Here is a 21802-nt window from a genome sequence, read left to right as displayed (position 1 = left end):
AGGTCTAGAGCGGTTTCCACTTTGTTCTTAACCTTTAGAATCCCATCATTTCCTATTTTACAGCTTCATGGTGAGACAGACTTTTTTTTTCCCCCAGCACAATGAAGTACAATGGATACGGTTGAATTATGTGCAAGGAGGGATTTCAGAATTTGTCCATCAGCCAATAGTAGGCCCCGGGTTTATGAGTCTTCTGGAAAGACGTGCCCCTGAGGACAAACATAGGCAAAAGTAAACTTCACGTTTTTTCCTGACTGGGTAGCACAGGAAATTGGGGCAGCAAGCTTTATCCTTATTTGAGTCTGGCAGCTGACAATGTTAAATTAAGCAAACATGATTGTGTATTTAATGTTTGGTTAACAGATACTGACTCATTGAATAAAAAGACTATTTGTGGACAAAACGTAAAAATATGAGGTGGACAACAGTATGTCAAATGGAATCTAAATGCTTGTTCGTGGTTGGAAGATCAGGATGGTGGGTCAAGCAAGCCCTTGTACCTGTTGTCTGCCACTATTTAGATGAGAATACAGACAGTATTTGTCTCAATTTTACGAATGATACAAAGCTGGATGGGACAGAAAATATTCTGGGTACAGGCCAAAATCCTAAGATTCTGAAAATCTGGAGCAAAACCTACTAAGAGAACAAATTTTAGTGGGGATAAATAAAGTAACAGGAAAAGAAGCCTTAGAAAAATCACCTCCAGGGAAATGTGAATAAAATGTCACATGCAGAGAAAATAACCCTGTTAAATTTAATTTCAGTGTGCATGGAGAGTGCAATGCCCAGCAAACATGCATTTATTAGTGACTATACTAAGGGAAGCATTGGTCCACCTCTGGTATATTTGTATTCAGGCCTACACAACTCACTTTAAAAACTGGGCACATGTAGAGAAGATTAGGATGGTGAAGGGTCTGAGAAATGACAGGAGCAAACGCTGACTGGAAAAGGTCTGAGGGCCCATGAGATCAGTCTTTAAACACCTGAAGAACTACACTTCAACAGAACAAATGGCCAATTCTTTATGACTACAGAAGGCAGGACAATGTATTAGTGGGTAGAAGTAAAAGGAACACAGGTTAAATGAAATCAGTATGAAGTAAATAAAAATTTCTGTAACAATAAGCTGTTTTGATATTATTTTATTTGTTCCCAGCACATCTTAAAAAAAAAATCACACATGGGCATTTGCTTATAGAACAGTACACTGGAGGGAAACCAATAAAAGAGAATCTGAACATACACCGAAAGCACAGTACATAGACTATGTTTTGAGCCCTTGTGGAAAACAACATGGCTCAGTATGAATTGACAACGCTATACTGGAATCTCTCAGAAACTTCCCTTCCCACTACATATCCACTTTTAAACTATAAATGTAAAGAGAAGAACTGTATGCATTAGTTACAGCAGTAAAATGGCTTACATACAAGTGCTTACCCACACATAATTCCCAAAAGATTACCAGAGTACTGGCAGGAATACGCACTGCCTTGGAGGAAGACTCAGGATAAGATTTTATTCAAGTTGTATCAGAGCCAAAGTATTTCACAAGCTTAGCAAAAATGGACAAAAATTAATATGACCTACACATAATTCTCGTAAGATTTACCACTGTTCAGGAACAAAAATATGTATTAATCGGAAGGCACCATCACACAAAAGGACTGACACACAATATAAGGAATAGACCCCACTCCCCCTTCCAGGCTCTGCTCCCCCAGGACCATGTGAGCAGACATCCAAAGCACAGAGCGAGTGTCTCAAGGCTGGGTGAACAGCCACACTTCAGAGCTACCAGGTTGGGACAGTAGGAATGAAAATGTAGGGATGAAAATTCCTTTTGACTGATTAGTACCTCATCTGTATGTGAGGGTACAAGTCCACCATATAATTAATTAAATATGCTAGATGAGCCAAACCAACAATGGAGAGGATTATCAGATTAATGCACAACTACTTAATTCCTGACATGTTTTTAAAGAGGAATAGCCTTGAGCTGATAAATAACTTCTGTCTTTAAAGACTTATCCTCTTCTTCTCATTTTAAATGGCTATTTCATGATGGGGGTGGGGGGGAGCAGAGGAAATCCCAAAAAGGCACTGTGAGCAAGGGGGTACTATTTAAGTAGCTCAGTAAATAACTATTTATAGAAACTATACCAGTATAAGCATATCATGTTCTTTTTGAAATCCAATTAAGAGTTAAAACATGTTTCATATGGGGTGCTTAAGGTGGTCATGAAACACTGCCAACAATAAGGTGCCTTAAAAACATGTATATATGTTACTTAGAAATCTACATGAAAACCAGATTTTTCTCTCTCTTTCAGAATGGGAATTCAGAACACCTGAAAAATTTTACTAGCAATACTTAATGTATTATTTTTCCTTTGTGAAAAATATATAAAATAATATCCTTTGGGAACCTAAAAAGAAATCACTTCACAGACCTAAAGTTAACTGAATTCAGTGATGGCTCTTTGGCTTGAGTATGATAGATATTTGTTAAGGAATTAAATTCTATAGTTAGAAAAGCAAGAGAAAGCTCATTCTTTGAGATTCTTCCAAGGTTTTTAAAGGGAATTCTTTATAATTACAAAAAACTAAATGCCTCCTAAGAATTTAACATTGATTTTTAAAATAATTAGAGATTGATACAACCTAGCTAATGACAGACTGTTAGTAATCCAAACAGATTTAGTCATAGGTTATACTTGATTAGGCTACATCAATAAAACAACAAAAACTAATTTCCTATTTTCAGATCAGTGGAAATATTAAGATGATAGACTAAAGATGAAAGAAAAACCCATATGCAAACAGAACAAATAACACCTTGACACTCCCTTTGAGGAAAAAAAAATCTTAGACCCAAGTCCAGTTTATTAATAATATGTTTCTATAATCTCTCAACATTATACAAGCAGTTTTTACAGTTAAATTTCACACTGAAGACAAACACTATTTGGCTTAGGGAACAGAAAGCTGAGTAACTTACATCCTTCATATCAGTCAGTATATTTCAACAGTTTCAGTAAACCTTTCACACTTTCTGGATTTCAGCATCAACGTATAAGTTCATTTTTTCCCCTTTCCTTTTCAGGAAAGTGATATTAGTAATAATTAAATGAATATGTTGACATATGGCTCATTTGGGAACATGAAGCCTTGGGCAAAGCCAAGCTTCCATAACTCAAAGCAAAGGTGAAACAGCGAATTCTTCAATCCTAAACTGGCACCTGTAACACTTTCTGCTTTTTTCCTACCATGAGCTAAGCCCTAATTAAAATCAAAGTTGCTAAATCTTAAGTGATAAACAAAAAGCTACTAAAGCTGTCCTTTACTCTTATCTCAGTTCCTTAAAATGTAGATATGCTTTCCACAGCATTCTATTTGGCTGCCTCAAGCACCACCACATGCAATTTGTGAATCAATCCATATTGAATAAGTGTGTTCTAATATTGATATGGAATAGAAGCTCAACCAAACCCAGCCCATTTGAAGACTTAAGGGAACAAACTGCAGTTTAGGACTTCACAGCTTCTCTGATTGACTGCAGTTAAGAAGTAGCTCTGGAAAAATGACAAAGGAAAATCTCTGGGGCCAACATACAGAAAGGCATTGTCAAAATGCAAGCTAGGACTTAGTTACTAATATTCTGAAAAAAAAAAAAAAAGGTTTCCTTGCAACCATCTGCATCTGGTATATTATGCACACTGATGGCAGCTCATCCTTTATTGCATTTTTTTTTTGTTTTCCAAATCAACACAGCTATGCCAACTAGATGGCTTCCAGCTTCACAAATAACTTTACAGTAATAGTCCCACAATTTGCAAGCGCTTTTAGGAAGAAAACTCCTAATTATTCAGAAGCAGAAGAATGTAATCCTCTTTTCTGTGGTAAATACTGGGCACAATTAACACGTGACTTCCACAATTCTTACCAAAATAAAAAAGCTCAAGACTAATTCACTTTTTGCACTACTATAAATTGCACCAAACATTAAGGCAACAGTTTCTCTAAGGGCCAATAAGAGACCTGTTCATATTAGGTCTCTTCAATTCCATTTCTCACTAGCAGCAAGTTCCCATTACCATTGAAAACCCAACCAAGTGAGACATCATCAAAATATAAGCAAAATATTACAAACATGACTAGCTTAAGAAAGTCAGTGTTACCCAGTTAGAAAACCAAATAGGCTATGGGTCTTCAGAATTTTAAATAAACTTGTCCAGAATTAGTTAAGAAGCCTCACATAGACAATGTTCTCCAGGCTTTAACTTTCATGAAGCCATTTTCAGATACTTCAAAAACAAGAGGTATGGTTTAAGTGCTTCTGTGCATATTCATGAACTCAGTGCTCCAGACACTAAGTCTGTACTCAGGAACCTCCCAGATATGAGTATGTCAAAGCTGGGTGAAGGCTTTCTGATTTACTAAATCAGAGTGAAACAGTACTGATGAACGTTCTTGCGTTTCAAAATGATCCCTGTAGAAATGATTCCAACTACAAAATATAGTCACCATTATAAAATTAAGGTTGGGAAGGCCTGCATACATGGAAAAAGAAACACAAAAACATAAATCACTAATTTCCATAAGGTTCATGTAGAATAGTGAACACAACAATTCCAGGTGTTACCTTTATAGATTCTTAATATCTAATATAGATTTGTGAGGTTGTTTATATCTCAACTCCCTGGGAAAGAATACTAGACCAATCACATGCAAAGGAATGGATCTGCTTGTGAATCCGTTTTATTTTTTAAAATTGCTCAGAAACATGTATACACTTTCAGTGAGATATTAGTACCTTACTAAATTTTACATTTTGATCACCAATTAGAGAAATCATCGTCATGAATAGATGCATTTTATAAAGTTGAGAATCTGATCATTCTAGAGGCAATTTCCTCATCAAGTGTCCAACTATTTCAAATCATCGAGGGTTTTAAGCATAGATTTGCTGGAAATTTTATAATTAAAAATAAATCACCAATGAAGAGAGGCAGCTTCTAAAAATACATAGTTTTAGTTTTTTTCATTACACTAGTACTTAATTTTGATTTGTTTACAGATTTAATTTTGTTAGTTTGAGGCCAATTTTAATAGTTAAAAATTATCATTTTGAAGTCTTAAAAATACATTTTGTCAAATTTAAATTTTCACTTTTCTGGTTAAGGCTACTTCAGATAAAAAAGATAGTAAACTGCCCCAAAATAGTTTGGAGTTGTTGCTACACAGAGTGTCCTTTCAAAGGATCATCTGCATTTTGACATATATTATCTGATTAAATATTAGTTTTAAAAAATTATCAAAAGTTAGGTATTGCAGTAAGAAAAGAATCCATCTTAAAATGTAAAACATGAACCAAACAGACAGTGATTTAAAGTAATAATTTCACTCATTTTAATAGCCAGGTTAAATGTAAAAATGTTTGCTAAATGTGATTAATGTTTTCTTTATTATGTAAGAAATATGATATTTCAAACTTCTGATTATGTATATGCATTAATACATTTTTTAAAAAATTTAGGTTAAACCAGTAATTCAAAAAAGGCATTAAACCATTATTAAGAACTAATTTGAAACTTATTTTCACATGAAAATTTACCATGCTATTTGGGTTAATTTAAAAAATTAAAGATTTTTGTCATTGAAACTGTTGAGGCTTTCAAATCCAAATGCTAAATCATGACTGTTTCTTTAGCCAAAGGGCTCTTTCAGCTGGAGACATTAGGGTCAGGAGTCTTCCTTCTGTTCCTGTTGCAGCTTCTGCAGCTCAGCAACAAGCATGGGACAGGAGAAACACTGGGACTCAGGGTGGATAAAGGCATTCATTTCATAGTAAACCTGTCCTTCACAGGAATAAGTGAGGGATAAGTCAGCTTTTCTTACAAAACATACTATGAATGATCTCAGTGATGCAAATACAAACTCATATCTCAGCAGAAAGAGAAACATCAAGAACAAAAATGTGTCCCCTCACAGAGTAATTCCTATACTGGTAATTACAACTGTATACTAATTTCAAAGAAAACTGTAGGCCAAGCACCTTATAGAATTGAAGGCCTCCTAACAACAGGTTGCCTATATTCTTTCCTCCCTTAATGTCCTATCACAGTATAACATGTTCTTAGAAAACATATACCTGTATCACTCCTCAGTGGACTCGTTTCCTAGATATCTGCTTCCCAAAAACGTTCTTCTTCTTCTTCTTCTTTTTTTTTTTTTTTTAAAAAAAAGGCCAGAGAAGCAATAGATGATACCAAAAGCTGCCTTTGTTCCTCAAGAGGAAGCATTAATCTAAAACAGCAGGCAGCATCTTCCTCTGAAATATCTGGCAGCCTTGTGATGCTTGACTAAAATTTGAAATTATAAACAGTTGGCTGTAAACTGATATACCTACACTGAGAGAGATTTAAGAACACCATCTGTCAATCCATAGATGTGGAAACAAAACTACAGAATGAAAGCAAACTTATGTTAAACCAACAATCAAATGTAGCCAAAATATAGTCCATAATGTATCTGATTAATGGTATAACCATATAGTTCAAGACTTAAAAAAAAAAGGTGACATTTTTCATAATGATACTAATGGATTTATAAAAGGTTTCTATTTCCAAAGATATTACTGGGGTCCACATATTCCTTGACAGACTTCAGCATTCCAAAGCCGACATCGGAGATACTTTCCTTTAGCCACTGCTTCCGCAACTTGCCCACTGGAAAAACAAAATCAAAAATGCTTCAATATACACTATGATTCTGGGAACCAATCAATCTTGTGACCACGAGTGAACAAACACTGTTTGATAAATGCTTTTATTCAAAAATGAGAAATGTTTTGCTTTATTTGATTTATTGAGCCCACCAGACTATCAAGCTCATTAAGCTCAATGCATTCCCAGGGGAAGTCTGTGCTCCACAGTGTCTCCTTTCTCTGTAAACTATGAAATGGAGATTGAAGGAAGCTTGGACTGAGATTACAGCCCATTTTACAAATAAAAATGATGATTAAAACATGCATTTCAAAAGAACCCACCCCCATCTTAACTACTAAAGCATACCAAGTTTCAGAGAAAATAAAGTTAACTAAAGAAAAACATCACATTGGAATGAATTTGTTGGCAAAGCTTTGCAAAACTAACAGTATAGATCCTTAAAATATTTTAAGGAGCACAAAGACTTTTCAAAAAAAAAAAAATCTGAATCTTTAACAGGCTTATGGGGAAAAAAATTTAGCTGTGAAGCTTTCTGTTTACATTTTCTTGTCACAGGCTTTTAAATAAATTTGCATGTTCCCAAATAATGTTTACTTTCTTCCTATTGTTTTTTCTAATTAAGAAATATTTTTGGCACTGAAAAAAATCAGATGCCTAATCCATTTTAACCTTAATCTTTAGCTTTATAAACTATCATGTTCTTATTCTTTGTTTCTAAGTCTTATTAATTTAATTTGAGAATGAAGTAACATAATAATTAGCAGCAAGAATTATATTTTAAAAGGCACTCAATGAAAAACAAAACTTTTCTAAATATAACTTTTATAAGAAAGGATATGTAAAAGAATTCTGAACTGTCAACTTAATTTGGCACTGAAAAACAAAGCAATATGCTGACTTATCTGTGGCAAAATAAGTAAGTCTTTTAATTTATGGTTAGGATTATTTGTAGTTAGTATTTCTCAAACACATGCATTACTCAAATGGTCATTTTCCACAAATGTTCATTATGATCCAAAGTCATCAACAGTGATTTGTTGACCAACCGAAATGGGAAACCTTCTCTCATTAAACTATTCAGCCTGTCACTCTAAAATGCACTCCCATTTATCAGGCTGCAGCAATACATCATAGCATCTGCCTTTTGGAAACCTTAAATACCATCTCAACTCAACTCAAACCATCTTCTGTGTCCAGTTCTCCAGGAAACCATCAAATTGTCATCAAAATAATAAATAGTATGGTTTCTGCCTAGATTTTAGAAATAAGGGAGTATTGCTGGTGTTAAGAAAGGGGATCAGATAATGAGGTTCAGGAGGGGGGAAAAAAAACCTGAATTCAAAATAAAAACTTTTGTTTAAAATATATCTAAAACCAGAGGCAAAAATTACAAATTACTACTTATACAATCTCTGCTACATAAGAGATTTTTCTGCTAGGATCTTTTATTTAAGGGACAACTCATGACTATGCATTAGCCTTAGTTTTCTCATCTGCAAATGGATTAGAATCTATAGTCTATTAAATTCTAATATTCTATGATTTTAAGAATTTAACAAGTTAAAAATCAGTTATTTCAAGATTTGCTCTGTAAGATTAAAAAAAAAAAGTAACTAGTCTAAGTGTTGGAGGTGGCATTAGATTACTGTGTTACTTTCTATAAGCTAACTACACTGAAGCAGCTCAAGAGGGGCGAGAGCAGTCAATGCCAGACCACTGTTATCTGTAATATAGTTTCACTGAATGTGTCCTGTGGTTATAGATGTAATTGTCCTGAAAAGACTGCAAACAACTGCTCCAACAAGATGGAGCACATTAGAAGCTCAGCAGGATGCCCAACAGCTAGCTTGTCTGCCTGGCTTTACACCTCTAGTAATAATGCAATTCCACAAGGAACTGAACCATCATCTGAGAAGCCACCCAACAGCCATTGCATATTTAATGAAGTCTCTCACCAAGCGCTGGAAAACAGAAGGTGCTTGGAGTGCATCATTAGTTCTGTCAGAAGGATAATTTACACATCTATCTTGTCAAATTTTCTATGGTTTATACTTTTACAATAATCAATCTAACATACATTTGATTAGTGAACTAGAAAGTTTTAAAAAAAAAGAACAGAAAAAAAAAAGACAGTACAGCCAACATGGACCCTCATAAACATACTTGATGAAAGAATTTAACCCCTTGGTGGCAGAGGTCTGTGAGCTTCTTTTAGTACTGATAACAGAAACTGAAATGGGGTTAGAAGCCAGGGCTTATACAATTAAAGGGATTAGAAATCTTTGGTTTTGTTCAACAAATTAAGTCAACTACATTGTACAAAAAAAAAAAAAAAAAGCATAGTATAGGCAAAAACAATGTGCATTATAAGGCAATTACTGAAACCAGTTTGCAGCTACAGAAGAACTTTCTGTGGCTACCTCAGATTAAAACAACAAACTCCACAGGCCTAATCCCAGAGAAGGAAGACTCTGAAGCAGAAAATTTATGTTCCACAGCTAGACAATAATGCTCTTTGCTCAACCCTTAGACTGCACTGCGAGGCATTTGGAAATTAGCTGGCTATACTGTCCTGCAGACAGATGTACTATATATACATATGTAACACATATGTGTTACATAGTACTTGCCTAAACATTTGTACAGTTCATTTTCTGAAAGGGAAGAAATTATTTCTCTTTTATGTAGTGTGCCACATTGCAGGAGGAAAGAATGATGAATAAAAATTGCAAAAACAGTAAGAGAGGGCCTAAGAATACTTTCAACACCTGGTATTATCATCCATTGAAAAGGCGTATGCACATTCAGACCACATAAAGCACATTCTTCTTTCTAGGCCTGGATCATCTGATGTGAGACATTCATGGCTGCTGATCCAAGTACCTTCCTTTTACTTGATTGAGAGGTAACACTAGAGCTACAAATGCCTGGTTTACCGTCTTCAAAAACAAGACAGAGATCCCAAATTCCACAATTCATTATTACTCTAATAAAGAATGCCTTAAGTATATAAACAAAATATTTAAGTCTTGTAAAGTATTTTACAAGGTACAAAAAAGGTGAATCCAAAATTGAATGTTATGAAACTAATGGTGTAGGGGGAATCTAAACTAAAAACTGAGTTCACCTTTTTAGAGTCTGATTTTGAATAATAAATATACAGACAAAGAAACAGTTTGGTTTTTTTTTTTAAACATGTCTTTCTAGAATATACAGTACATTTTTTAAAATTTACTTTTGGAACAGAGAAAATGAAAGCTTTCACGGATAGTCTCCTATTCCCTTTGGATGCTAACAAATCAAGGAAGAACTCAAGTTTTGTGGTATGATCAACAGTATAAAAGAATAAACAGACATGTGAGGGGCACGGGGTAAAGAGATTTTGTATTTGGAAAATGTGAACATGGGGGCCAGCCTAGCCCTCTGGGGTTACTCATATTCACCTTATCTGGAACTACTCTTTGTGGTTTAAGGGATCAAAAACTTAGCAAAAACTATCAAATAGTTCCATTATAAAAGGGACAAACCTGGGGTTTGTTGGGGACAGAGGTCTCTTTAGCTAGATATATTTTAACTTTCTAAATTCTCCTTTTGATTATAAAGTCAAAAAGACTTTTATACTTTTATTTAAAAGAATGAATTATGAAATGAACCATACACTTAAAACTTACTAAAACTACAACACAGAAGTAGAATTTAGCCAAAACCAAAAGCAACTACTCATTATTATGACTGCATTTTGAGGGCTGAAGGTATATGCCCAACATGCCCCTGGGTTCAATCCCCAGCATTGCAATAATTGGAACAAAAAACCCTGTATTTTTGGAAACTCAGTTTTGAGCATCCTCGATAGCTATTTAGCATTAATATACAGGTCATATTTTAAAAAGAAAATCTAGAGTTCACTGCTGATAGAAGTATTCTGAGCAATGACTTTTTATATCTAGATTTAATTAATCAGACCAAACTCCTGATAGATCATGTAAGGAAGGACAGTGTTGCAAGGACATCCAGTCTCTTGTCAGATAAGGTTTTGGAATCCTGGAACTTGTTAGGCACTAACAGGAACAGGAACAGAGAAAAACAATGGACTGTTTCTACTCTTTGAGTTATATAGTACACCTCACTGTAATATTTCTTCAGATGGGGTTTTTGGCCTGAAAAAAAAGAAGGTAGTAGTTTATTTGTGTGTGCTATAAATATAAAACACATTTCTGTTTGGTTAGTTGGTTTCAGTGGAGGTGTATACTGAATGTTAGCCAACAGACCTCTAACAGAGGGAATGATAACATCTACCCTTTAACAGAATATGAGACAGGACCATGACTATTAAAACAAAAATAAATTTAATGCTTAATAGGTAATAAAGGTCAATTTGATTTAAGTCATCTGACTAATTTTCTACTAATTAAACTTCTGATATCATGAAGACAAGTTCATGAATATCAGGAACTTTATTTACTAAAGCAGTTAAAATCCAGTATTGTAAGATTTTTCTCTCACTGTCAATACTCAAAATGTCAGTTTTCTTAATGCTAAGTTTTCTTTAGTACAGTTTAGCTATAAGTGTTTACAGATCCTTAAGTAAGTCTTTAGAGATTATGAAACTGAAAAAAAGTTTAGATTATTAGTATGATCACACAGCAGAAGAGCTGGATTGAGCCTGTCCTCAGAATCAAAATTAAGTCCTAATTATATTGTATGTTCACAAATGATGCCCTGGCAACTCAGCAAGACCTCGTCTCAAAATAAAAACTAAATTGGTTGGGGGTTGGGGATGTAGCTCAGTGGTAAAGCACACTGGGTTCAATCCCCAGTTTTAAAAAAACAAAACAAAGAAAGAAAGAAAGAAATCAGGTAGACTGATCGCTGTCATTTTATTCTTCTCTTTTCAAAATGTTTCAGCTATCTAGTTCCTTTGCCCCACCACTTCTATTTTAGAATAATCTTTCCTATAATCACAAAATATTCTTCCTGCAATTTTGATCTGGAGAAAACTGACATTTTCACTATGTTGAATCTTCCACTAACCCAAGAACACTATATACTCCTTCATTTATTTAGGTCTTCCTTGGTTTCTTTCTTCAACATAATCTTTAGCACATGGATTCTATATCTATTTTGTTAGATTTGTGTGTAAGTATGTATATGTTTTATTAGATTTATGCCTATTTCATTTTTTGAGGAACTATAAATGGTATTGTTTTTAAATCTTGGTTTCTATATGTATTATTTTCCCCACTCTTTTATTGTTATATTATAGTTGTACATAGTATATGTATTATTAATGTATATAAATGCAATTGATTTTTGTGTGTGATCTTATATTCTGCAATTTTGCCTTGTGTAGATTCCTTGGGATTTTCTACAATGACAATCATGTAATTTACAAATAAGGGCAGTTTTATTTCTTCCTTTCCAATCTATATGCTTTTAATTTCACACTACAAGCTTTTCAACAAATGATCCCAAGGCTGATCTTTTTATAGAGTGTCTTTTGAGTAGTCTTTTGAAAAGTTGCTGATACCATTAGATTTTGTTAAGACCACAGAAAAGAGCTAAGAGTAGCTGCCCTGTGTTTGTAATAGAAAATTATTTTGATAGACACCAATATTTAAATTAGGACTGGTTATGCTTAATCAAGGTTTTTTACTTTCTGACAAGGTCTTAGATATAATTTTAGCGAATGAACTACCTAAAAACTTCAGTCATAAATTGAAATTAAATATGTAGCTGACATAAACTCTGCTGGTTAAACTGCCCAGCTCGTCAGTTATAAAAACAAGCATTATGAAGATTAAGTTAAGCAGACTTTATATTTCCTATAGCCTCCAGTTCCAGACTACATCTGTTTTCTTTGATACACAAAACCAGAGTTAAAATAGCTCCATTTATCACAGCATGATTGTAGGCAGACAAACCAGCCTGTCTGTTTCCAGATAGTGAAAGCAACTGTTATTAATCACAATTACAGGCCAAACCCACTATGAGAAATTGCATCAATATTCTTCCAACCCCAAGCTCCTCTCGTAAAGAACTCAAAAATGGTACTGAGAGCATCATGACACTCCCTGAAGGTCAGTAAATAAAGATGCTTCTCTGAGGTTGGGTTTTCAGTTCAGGATGCAAATCAAGGAAAACCTTTTGAACACATAAAAAATAAGTGATGTCTCAAAATCTCCAGTATTGATTAAGTTTATCAGGACAATTAAATGCATTATTTAAAATTCATATTGAAAAGGTTTCTTCATGAACTATAATGAAAAGTAACTGACATTTAACATTTATAAATCAAATGATTTTAAGCAGAGAAGCTATTATAGAAACAGACACTTTTCTGCAACAAATTTCATAGCTAATAGTATGAAAGAAAATTTTTTTCTTGCCTTACAGATTTTAAGAGACCTTCCCATAGAGTGAAGTCAACTGCAGGTTATAGATGACAAAGTATTAAGTCCATCACTGACTCATACCTTTTGAATACATGGATCTTTTCCAGATAAACTGCAACCCTTTCTTCAATGGTTAAGACAAGAGATTATGAATACAAACCAGAGTTCCTCCTGGTACTGCTATTGCTATTAGAAAACAAATGCACTACAATTTTGAAAGCACCTACTACACGCAAGCCATTTTAGATACTTTACATACATTATCAGAGTTAGGTCTTCCAATTAATTTATGAGGTAGATACTATTATTCTTGTATTGCAGGTAAGGACAATTGCAGTTCAGAGAAATTATTTCCTTAAGACTACATGACTAGTTAAGTGCTGAGCCAGGAGTCAAATATAGATCTCATTCCAAATCTGATATTTTCTATTTATCAGCCCCTCAAATTCATTTGTTTTGTTAAAAAGTGTGAATGAAACCTTGTACACATAAGGTACCTATGGAAGAACACTAAAGTGGCTGGTGGTACAGAACTTCAGAGAAATGCACATTATTCTCCTCTGATCTATTTATCCACTGAATAACTGACTCTGATAATATATGTTCCCAGAAATATTATAAAATAAATTGAGTCTTCCTATGATTAAATAGGCTCCTATATTCAAACTGGGACTGTTTATTAAATGTTTAAAGCTAAATTAGCAATGAGACTATTGCCATTCTAATATGAAACATTTAGACTTGTGTGAGAATTTGTAAAACTGCTCTAAATTTTGCAAGCACTTAGGCATACACCTATCCATTCACTTAACATGTTCATATCTACTACACAACTAAGTACAGCAGTCAGTCACTGTTCTAGGGACTGGGGAACATAGTGACAAATAAAAAAAAGTCAGTAATCTCACTGAATTGAAACTACAGAAGAGGCCAAGGAAGATACCTCTAAGAAGGTGATATTTCTTCTGGAGACCTAAGTGAAGGAAACAGAGCCATACACATATCTAAGGGAAGAACAAGAGAAAGAACATTAGAAATTAAAGGAACAAATATTATAGGGCTTGAAGAGGAAAAAAAGATTACTGGTATGTCTGAGGAACACCAAGAAGGCCAACACTGCCAGAGGAGAAAAAGTAATCAGAAACATGGACAGAGAGATGGACAGATACACTGTTTACATCTTCGAAGACCCTGCTAAGGAGCTTGGGTTTCATTTCAATGTAAGGAGAAACCACAGATTTCTGACAAGATTGCTCTGGCAGTGAAAAAAAAAAATGAGAACACAGTAACAGAATGGAAGAGGCAGATCAGTTAGGAGGCCCCTGCAGTAGTGCAGAAGACAGAGTGGAAAAAGGAGGTGATCTTTTCAGGTACCTCTAGGTACCTGATGACTCTAGTCATCAGATTACAGATGCTCTTTTAAGCTGTGGGATTGAGGTAGATAATTAGAGAGGGAGTGAACACAGTAGAATGAAAGCTGAGGGCTAAGCCCTGAAACACTCTTAATGTTTAACAGTTTGAAAAGGGGAAAAGCATCTTCATCTGAAGTATATTTTGTATTCAGGCTTTTATGGTTCCTTTTTCAAAGAATTAGAGAAATCCAGGTAGTTTGAAATTTGTTCCTAAGCAGTCATATCTTTGACTACATAGAAAATAAAAATATGAGAAATAGGATAGAAATTTAAAAAATTATATTTTAAATGTGGCAGAACCTCTCAATAAACTAAGGTCCATTCAACTTAAAGCCAATAATTTCTAAAAATAAATTATTTCACTAAAATTGGAGTGCTTAATAAAGGCCTCTAAATATAGAACCTGACATGTTAGATAGTTATATAAGTAGTTTTATTTTAACATAATCTGACCTACATTTGTTTAATTACCTGACATTGCTGACATGTTAGATACCTATAGTCGGGAAGTATAAAGACAACTAGAAAGTGAAACTGATTTACAGGCAAGAACTGAGAAAACAATGAAAATATCTATGAGTAGGAAATTAACATTCTGAATCATTTCTGCTCATCTGTTTCATCTAAAGTAAGGTAGGTAATTAATGTCAAAATTAAAGAAAGTTCTGTGTTTTTTAAAAAAGAGTAGTCTCATATGTATTTCTAAAACTAATTATGTATCTCTTTTCAAAGGATGTCAATTTCAATCTTTTTCAGATATTTTTGCTGTTAAGTAAGAGGACAGGGATACTGAAGCAGAAGGATGTGAGTTCAAATTCAAATACTAACAGTTGCTTATCTGGGGGCCACTACTACACATTAAGAGCCTGAGTGTCTTCGTTTGAAAGATAGGAATAATGCCCATTCCACAGCATTGGGAGCAGGATAAAAAGAGATTAAGTCACACAGAGACCCCCCCCCCACAACAAACTTTTAAAGCTTTATAAATGTTAATCATTTTCTTTCATTCTTTCCTCCCTTTGCTTCACTGTTTCAGCATCTATAGCATTTACATGCTTATTTAAAAAGTCACTTTTTAAATGCTTTTCAAAGAAAAGGTGTCTTAAAGTGGTAATGATATCACAATCCCACCAATTCTGATCAATGACTTTTGAAACATGGTAATATTTTACTCTAATGAACTACACAGACCCTCAAGGAAGGGTGTTTCATTCCTTTGTTAGCAGATGAGACATATTTATAATATGGAAAACAGATTATAAGACATTAAAAGGCATTAAAAGCATAGTTTGTATCAAAAATACCACAGCACTGCTTTTTGCCCTTTTGGCAAAAATCAAAGGTACAAATATCACAGTGTTCAAACCTGAGGGTGGGGTGAGGGGTAGAGAGAAAAACTGACAGGAACTATTTACATTTTTGCTTTAGAACCAAGGACTGAATAATCATGACACTGCAGATTAAGGTTTACATTTTTCCAACTATTATTTTCTTATTAACTTTCTTATTAACTTGTATGTGTTAATATTAATATACTTATTATATTAATATTAACACACATAGAAGTTACTATATATTAATTATATTAATATTTGCACAGGTTTCACAAATAAAATCCCAGTTTTAAGTAAATTTATACTACAGCTGTTTAACTGTATTATTTTAAATTTGCAAATTACTTTTTTCTGTAGCGTCAGCTTTATAGATATATTACTTTGAGTATATTTATATAGGTTCTGTTAAAGCCAAGCAAGAAGCTCTCAGTGTCTGAGGTGTACCTAAAACAGTAACATCAGTACTTCTGGCATATTACACTTTTGCCGTCTCAGCCACTGCTGGAGGGACTTGACTATCTTAATAGATCTTAAAGAGATAAAGAGCTGAGGAAAAAACTGTGCATTTGGCTTTCCTCTACAATGTTTCAGGTCACTTGCTCATTTCCAACTTCCACAGAATTTTTGATGCTGTAAAGCTTGAGTGAGCTAAGAATATTATCCCACAATTAAGGAAACAGCTCATCTAATAACCAGTTATCTAAATGACAAGCTTCTGTTTCTTCCTTATACAATTCAGCCACTCTGATCCTTTTCGAGAATTCTCTCTCTCTTACATTTACTATTATAAATACAGAGCCTACACTGCCCAGACAGGCTGGGCTACTCTCTGGTAACAGAAAGTAAAAGGTACACTATTGATTGCTGGCATGTGCAACATTGTTGGTTTCTGAAAGGACATTTTAATTTTTCTTCAAATAAGTAATATGTCTAAATTATTCTGCCTCCTTCACTGATGCAATCAATTCAGATTAAAGAAAATATGAATACTCCATAATATTATCTGTTTTTAAAAGTTCTTTACTTATTAATAGAATGTCATCCTGAAATAGAATTGAAAAAGACTTGAAATAATTTATGTGGTCTTCAGAACATTTAAAAGAAGCTAAAAAAAATCTAAATTTCTTTTTGAAATATCTCTCCTTTAAATTTTGAAGATTAGGTGTTTTCTTTTTTAAAAAGAAATTTGTTGTTTTTAGATACACAGGATAATAGTATAATTTTGACATATTATACAAAAATGGAGTATAACTTGTTCTAATTAGGATCCCATTGTTGTGGTTGCACATGATGTGGAGATAAACTGGTCATGTATTCATACAAGAGTACAGGAAAGTTATGTCCAATTCATTCTACTGTCTTTCCTATTCTCATCCCCACTCCCTCCTTCCCCTTTGTCTAATCCAGTGAACTTCTATACTTCCCCTCTCTAACCTCCCTTGTTACCGGTTAGCATCCACATATCACAGAGAACATTCATTCAGCCTGTGGTTTTTTAGGACTGGATTATTTCGCTTAGCATGATATATTCTCCAGTTAAGTTTATACTGTTAATCAGAAGCTTTTAATTCTACTTGAGAGACTTCTAATATGCATTTTCCTCCTTTCATTTTTGTAATTCTAATATTCATTAGAATCTCCAGCAAAGGAAGGGATAATGAGAAGAAAAAGAAGGGAAAGGGCAAATTCATTCACTTTAATAGTTACCAGACAACTAAGTTAAAAGTGAGGTGACAGCAAATGATTAAAATGATATAATGAGGCTAGGAACTCTTTCTGTTTCATTCATCTACATTAGCAATCTTCTCCAGGCTTGACTGCAAAAATGCTATATGCTCAGAGGCCTTTTATAGTCGACTCCTTTTCCCACCAAATTCTTTCATCCATTCTACACAAACGTAGGGACTGAGTGGGCTAAGTAGTTCAGGTACTGATATATAGCAACACAAAAAACAAAATCCATGTCCTCTAGGACCCTAATGTCCCAGTAGGCAGAGAAAAAATATTTTTAAAAAGCACCAACACTGGCATATTAGATAGTAAGTGCTATGAATGAAAATAAATAGGGGAAGAAGGATATGAAGGCAGGCGAGGATTTACATTTTAAACTGAGTGGTTATTTGTCTTCATGATCTCATTAAAATTTATTTAAAATTTAAAAATCTACACATTTCTATTTTTCTAAGCATTAAATTGTATGCAGGGATTTATTTTAAGAACAAATTTTTTGCTACAGAACTGGTAAATAATCTCAAAAATCAAGATTTTTAATGACAGAATGAATGGCCATTCTTTAACTTTTTTTAAAAGATTGCCTCATATTATTTTCCAAAGCTTTTGAAGGTAGATGTATCACCATCATGTTGATTGGTGATACAATAAATTCTACAACAAAACTTGATACTTATATCAAAATGACTACCAAGTAATAATAAAGCAGCATTAAAATCTTGAAAAAATTTTTTTCATATGTCAATTTGCTGGTTTGTGTAGGTAGAACAAATAGCTCCTCAATATATGTATGACTGATGTCCACCTATATTCCAACAGTGGCTGAAAATCATTCATGGATGGTATTGTTTTGCTGTAATGACCAATTATTTCCCAGGCAAGCTGGGCTACTCTCTGGTAACATTAGACCCCTGAGAACCCAGAATGCTGGCTAGGTTCCAGACAGAGGCAGCCTTGTCAAATAAGCTTCTATTGGTTACAACCACAACCTAACTACCTACTTCAGTCACCTAAAACATAAAAGCATCTAAGAAATATCAAGCATTTTCAAATTACTCACATCATGACTCTTCCCAGGATTTTATCAGACCAAGTATTTTTAAAAGTAAGAATACTAAAAATTTTGCTCCCAAAAAAGAATACCTCCATGGTGATGTGACAGGCTCCCTCCATTTGCAAGGATCTCTTCTCTAGCAGCTGCCTGTATTTGGAAACAAAACAACCAATCACTGCTACTTAGATTTCACTTTGGAATTAAAGAGTAAAACCCAACTCCCAAAGGAGATGCATACTTCTTGTGTTAAATAATAAAACAGAAGCCTAATTTTCCTACCTCATAGGTTAATTTCATTTAAAAAGCAATTAAACTTTGTGAGTTAGCTTTATAATTTTTTTCCTAGTGAACAGTCATATTATCTACAAAGATTACTTTGAGATTCTAGAGGAGTAAAGGCAAAATAACCACCTCAGCACTAAATTGTGAAGAGGTAAAAAGTTATAAATGTGGAGTCAGGTTTTACTTTGAGCTTATGCCAACAAGCAGCAGTAACTAATATCAAATGACTACTACTGTATGTCCAGAAAGGTACCAAGCAATTTGCCTATAGTATCTCTTTTATTTTCACTGTAGTCTTAAAGAATGATTACAATTACTCTCATTTCACAGATACAAAAATCAGCCTTAACTAGGTTAAATTACTTATCTAATACCACACAATGAGCACCAGAGGGGAAAAAAAGATCACCCACAAAGCTTTTGGGGATCAACCATAAAAATCCTTCGGGGGCTGGGGCTGTGGTAAAGTGCTTGCCTACATGTCTGAGGCACTGGGTTCAACTCTCAGCACCTCATATAAATAAATAAATAAATAAAATAAAGGCCTATCAACAACTACAAAAATATTTTAAAAAATCTTTATGGAGAACACTTCTTAGGTCAATGACATGAGACAAATTACCTATCGGTTCTACAGGTATAAAAGTGTGGAAGGAAAAACCTTGCTTTTTTTTTTTCCTTGTTGTAACCCTCCTGACACACTACATACTGATTAACTTCTTTATGGAGCCCTCAGATTAAAAAGATAAACACTTATAACAAAATACAGACTGAAGTGCAGAGTAAAAAAGAGTAATAGAAGTGGAATTATCTTTGATTCTTAATGATTCATGAATATGTAATAGTCATGAGGTATCTACAGTGCCCTGCATGTCTAAGACTTTCTTAAGTGCACATAAACCATGAGGAGGCAGGTCAGGGTAGAAGAGGGCCCTGGTAGGACAAAGAAATGGACCACATCCCATTGCAATGTAATCTAGAAGAACCTCATTATTTAGGATTTAGGGTTCTCCAAAAGAATCACAACTATGCTAGTCCTGCTCTTAGAACTTATCATTTCTAACAAATTACTTCAATAAGGCAATAATTCCTTGAGATCAGTAGCACTTAGCAAATGGCAGCTTAAACTAGGAAAAGGAAACAACTTCACTTGTGCTATTGCAGGGAAAGAGCCTTTGGTAGCCAGCGAATACCACCAAAGCACTGAAAAGCTAAGGGGCTAATACACTCAAACTTTTAAGGGCTGATAAATATATTCATTATTTTGATTATGGTGACAGTACTACATACTTACATCAAAACATCAGGTTGTATACTTTAAAATGTACAGTGTACTGTTATTTTAATTATACTTCAAAAAGCTGTCAACAAAAAAAAAAAAAAAGGAAGAGGGGTAGGGAAGAGCCCACCAAATCATGTCTATAGTTCAGATCTAAACACGTGTACATGTGCAGCACCACTGAAATTATGGACTGGCATACAATGGAATTCAAATACTAGGGCACCTGAGTTTTTAAGAAAACTGTTTCCTACAGAGTCCTCCATAGTTCCATTTGTTTCTTTAACTCTGCACATACTTGTTTTGAGAAATACTGGCCATCAACAAAAGGTTTTATAAATACTAGCAGCTTTGGGCTGGAGTTGTGGCTCAGTGGTAGAATGCTCGCCTAGCACATGTCAGGCCCTGGGTTTCATCCTCAGCACCACATAAAAATAAATAAATAAAATAAAGGTACTGTGTCCAACTACAACTAAAAAAATAATAATTAAAAAAACCTAGCAGCTTAACTATTGTGAATTGTGCTGCTATAAACATTGATGTGGCTATGTCCCTGTAGTATGCTATTTTTAAGTCCTTTGGGTATAGACCTAAGGAGCTGGGTCAAATGGTGGTTCCATTCCCACTTTTCCAAGGATTCTCCAAATTGGCTGCACCAATTTGCAGTCCTACCAGCAATGTATGAGTGTGCCTTTCCCCCCACATCCTCGCCAACACTTATTGTTGTTTGTATTCTTAATAGCTACCATTCTAACTGGAGTGAGACAGTTTTGATTTGCATTTCTCTGATTGCTAAAGATGTTGAACATTTTTCATATATTTGTTGATTGATTATATATCTTCTTCTGAGAAGTGTCTGTTCAGTTCCTTGGCCCATTTATTGATTGGGTTATTTGTTTTTCTGGTGTTAAGATTTTTGAGTTCTTTATATATTCTAGAGATTAGTGCTCTATTTGACATGTGTGTGCAGATGAGTGGATAAAGAAAATTTGGTATATATACACAATTGAATATTATTCAGCATTAAAAGAGAATAAAATCATGGCATTTGCAGGTAAATGGATGGAGCTGGAGAATACACTGCTAAGTGAAGTTCGCCAATCCCAAAAAACCAAATGCCGAATGATTTCTCTCATTTAAGGATGCTGATCCATAATATGCTGCTAGGGGTGGGGGGTGGAAGGATTAAATGAACTCTAGATAGGGCAAAGGGGAAAAGGGAAGGGAGGAAAAGGAAGGGAGTATAAGAGTAGGAAAGACAGTGGAATGCGATGGTCATCATTACCCTATGTACATGTATGAAAACAAGAAGGATATGACTCTACTTTGTATACAACTGTAAATATGAAAAATTGTGCTCTATATGTGTAATATGAATTGTAATACACCCTGTTGTCATATATAACAAATTAGCAGCTTAAGGACATATAAGAAATAGCTTATATGCATTTTCAATACACAAAGAATTTATAAGCCTAGAATAATATTAGGACAACACAGACCAGAGCATGACCTCAATAGAAATTCCCACATAGAGATGGATAGGCTGCCAAAGGGATGGCAAAGATTCTTATTGTTATT

At 34.2% G+C, this 21802-nt stretch overlaps 1 protein-coding gene across 3 annotated transcripts in view; it reads right to left on the bottom strand.

Annotated features, from left to right (window-relative positions):
* Window positions 1-4749: 4749 nt before the first annotated feature.
* The window catches only part of AGPS (alkylglycerone phosphate synthase), a 157589-nt gene continuing 140536 nt past the window's right edge, over window positions 4750-21802 (bottom strand). For all 3 annotated transcript variants that reach the window (XM_081261088.1, XM_081261087.1, XM_081261086.1), the window contains 2 exons: window positions 18750-18807; window positions 4750-6737 (listed from right to left, as the gene is read on the bottom strand). In XM_081261088.1, coding sequence (XP_081117214.1) covers window positions 6711-6737; window positions 18750-18807 — 85 coding nt within the window. In that variant the 3' untranslated portion in view covers window positions 4750-6710. The remainder of the gene's footprint in view (window positions 6738-18749; window positions 18808-21802) is intronic.

Source organism: Spermophilus citellus (assembly GCF_964194105.1).
Source record: "Spermophilus citellus genome assembly, chromosome: 11".
Taxonomy (NCBI): domain Eukaryota; kingdom Metazoa; phylum Chordata; class Mammalia; order Rodentia; family Sciuridae; genus Spermophilus; species Spermophilus citellus.
This window is presented reverse-complemented; position numbering and strand designations above follow the sequence as displayed.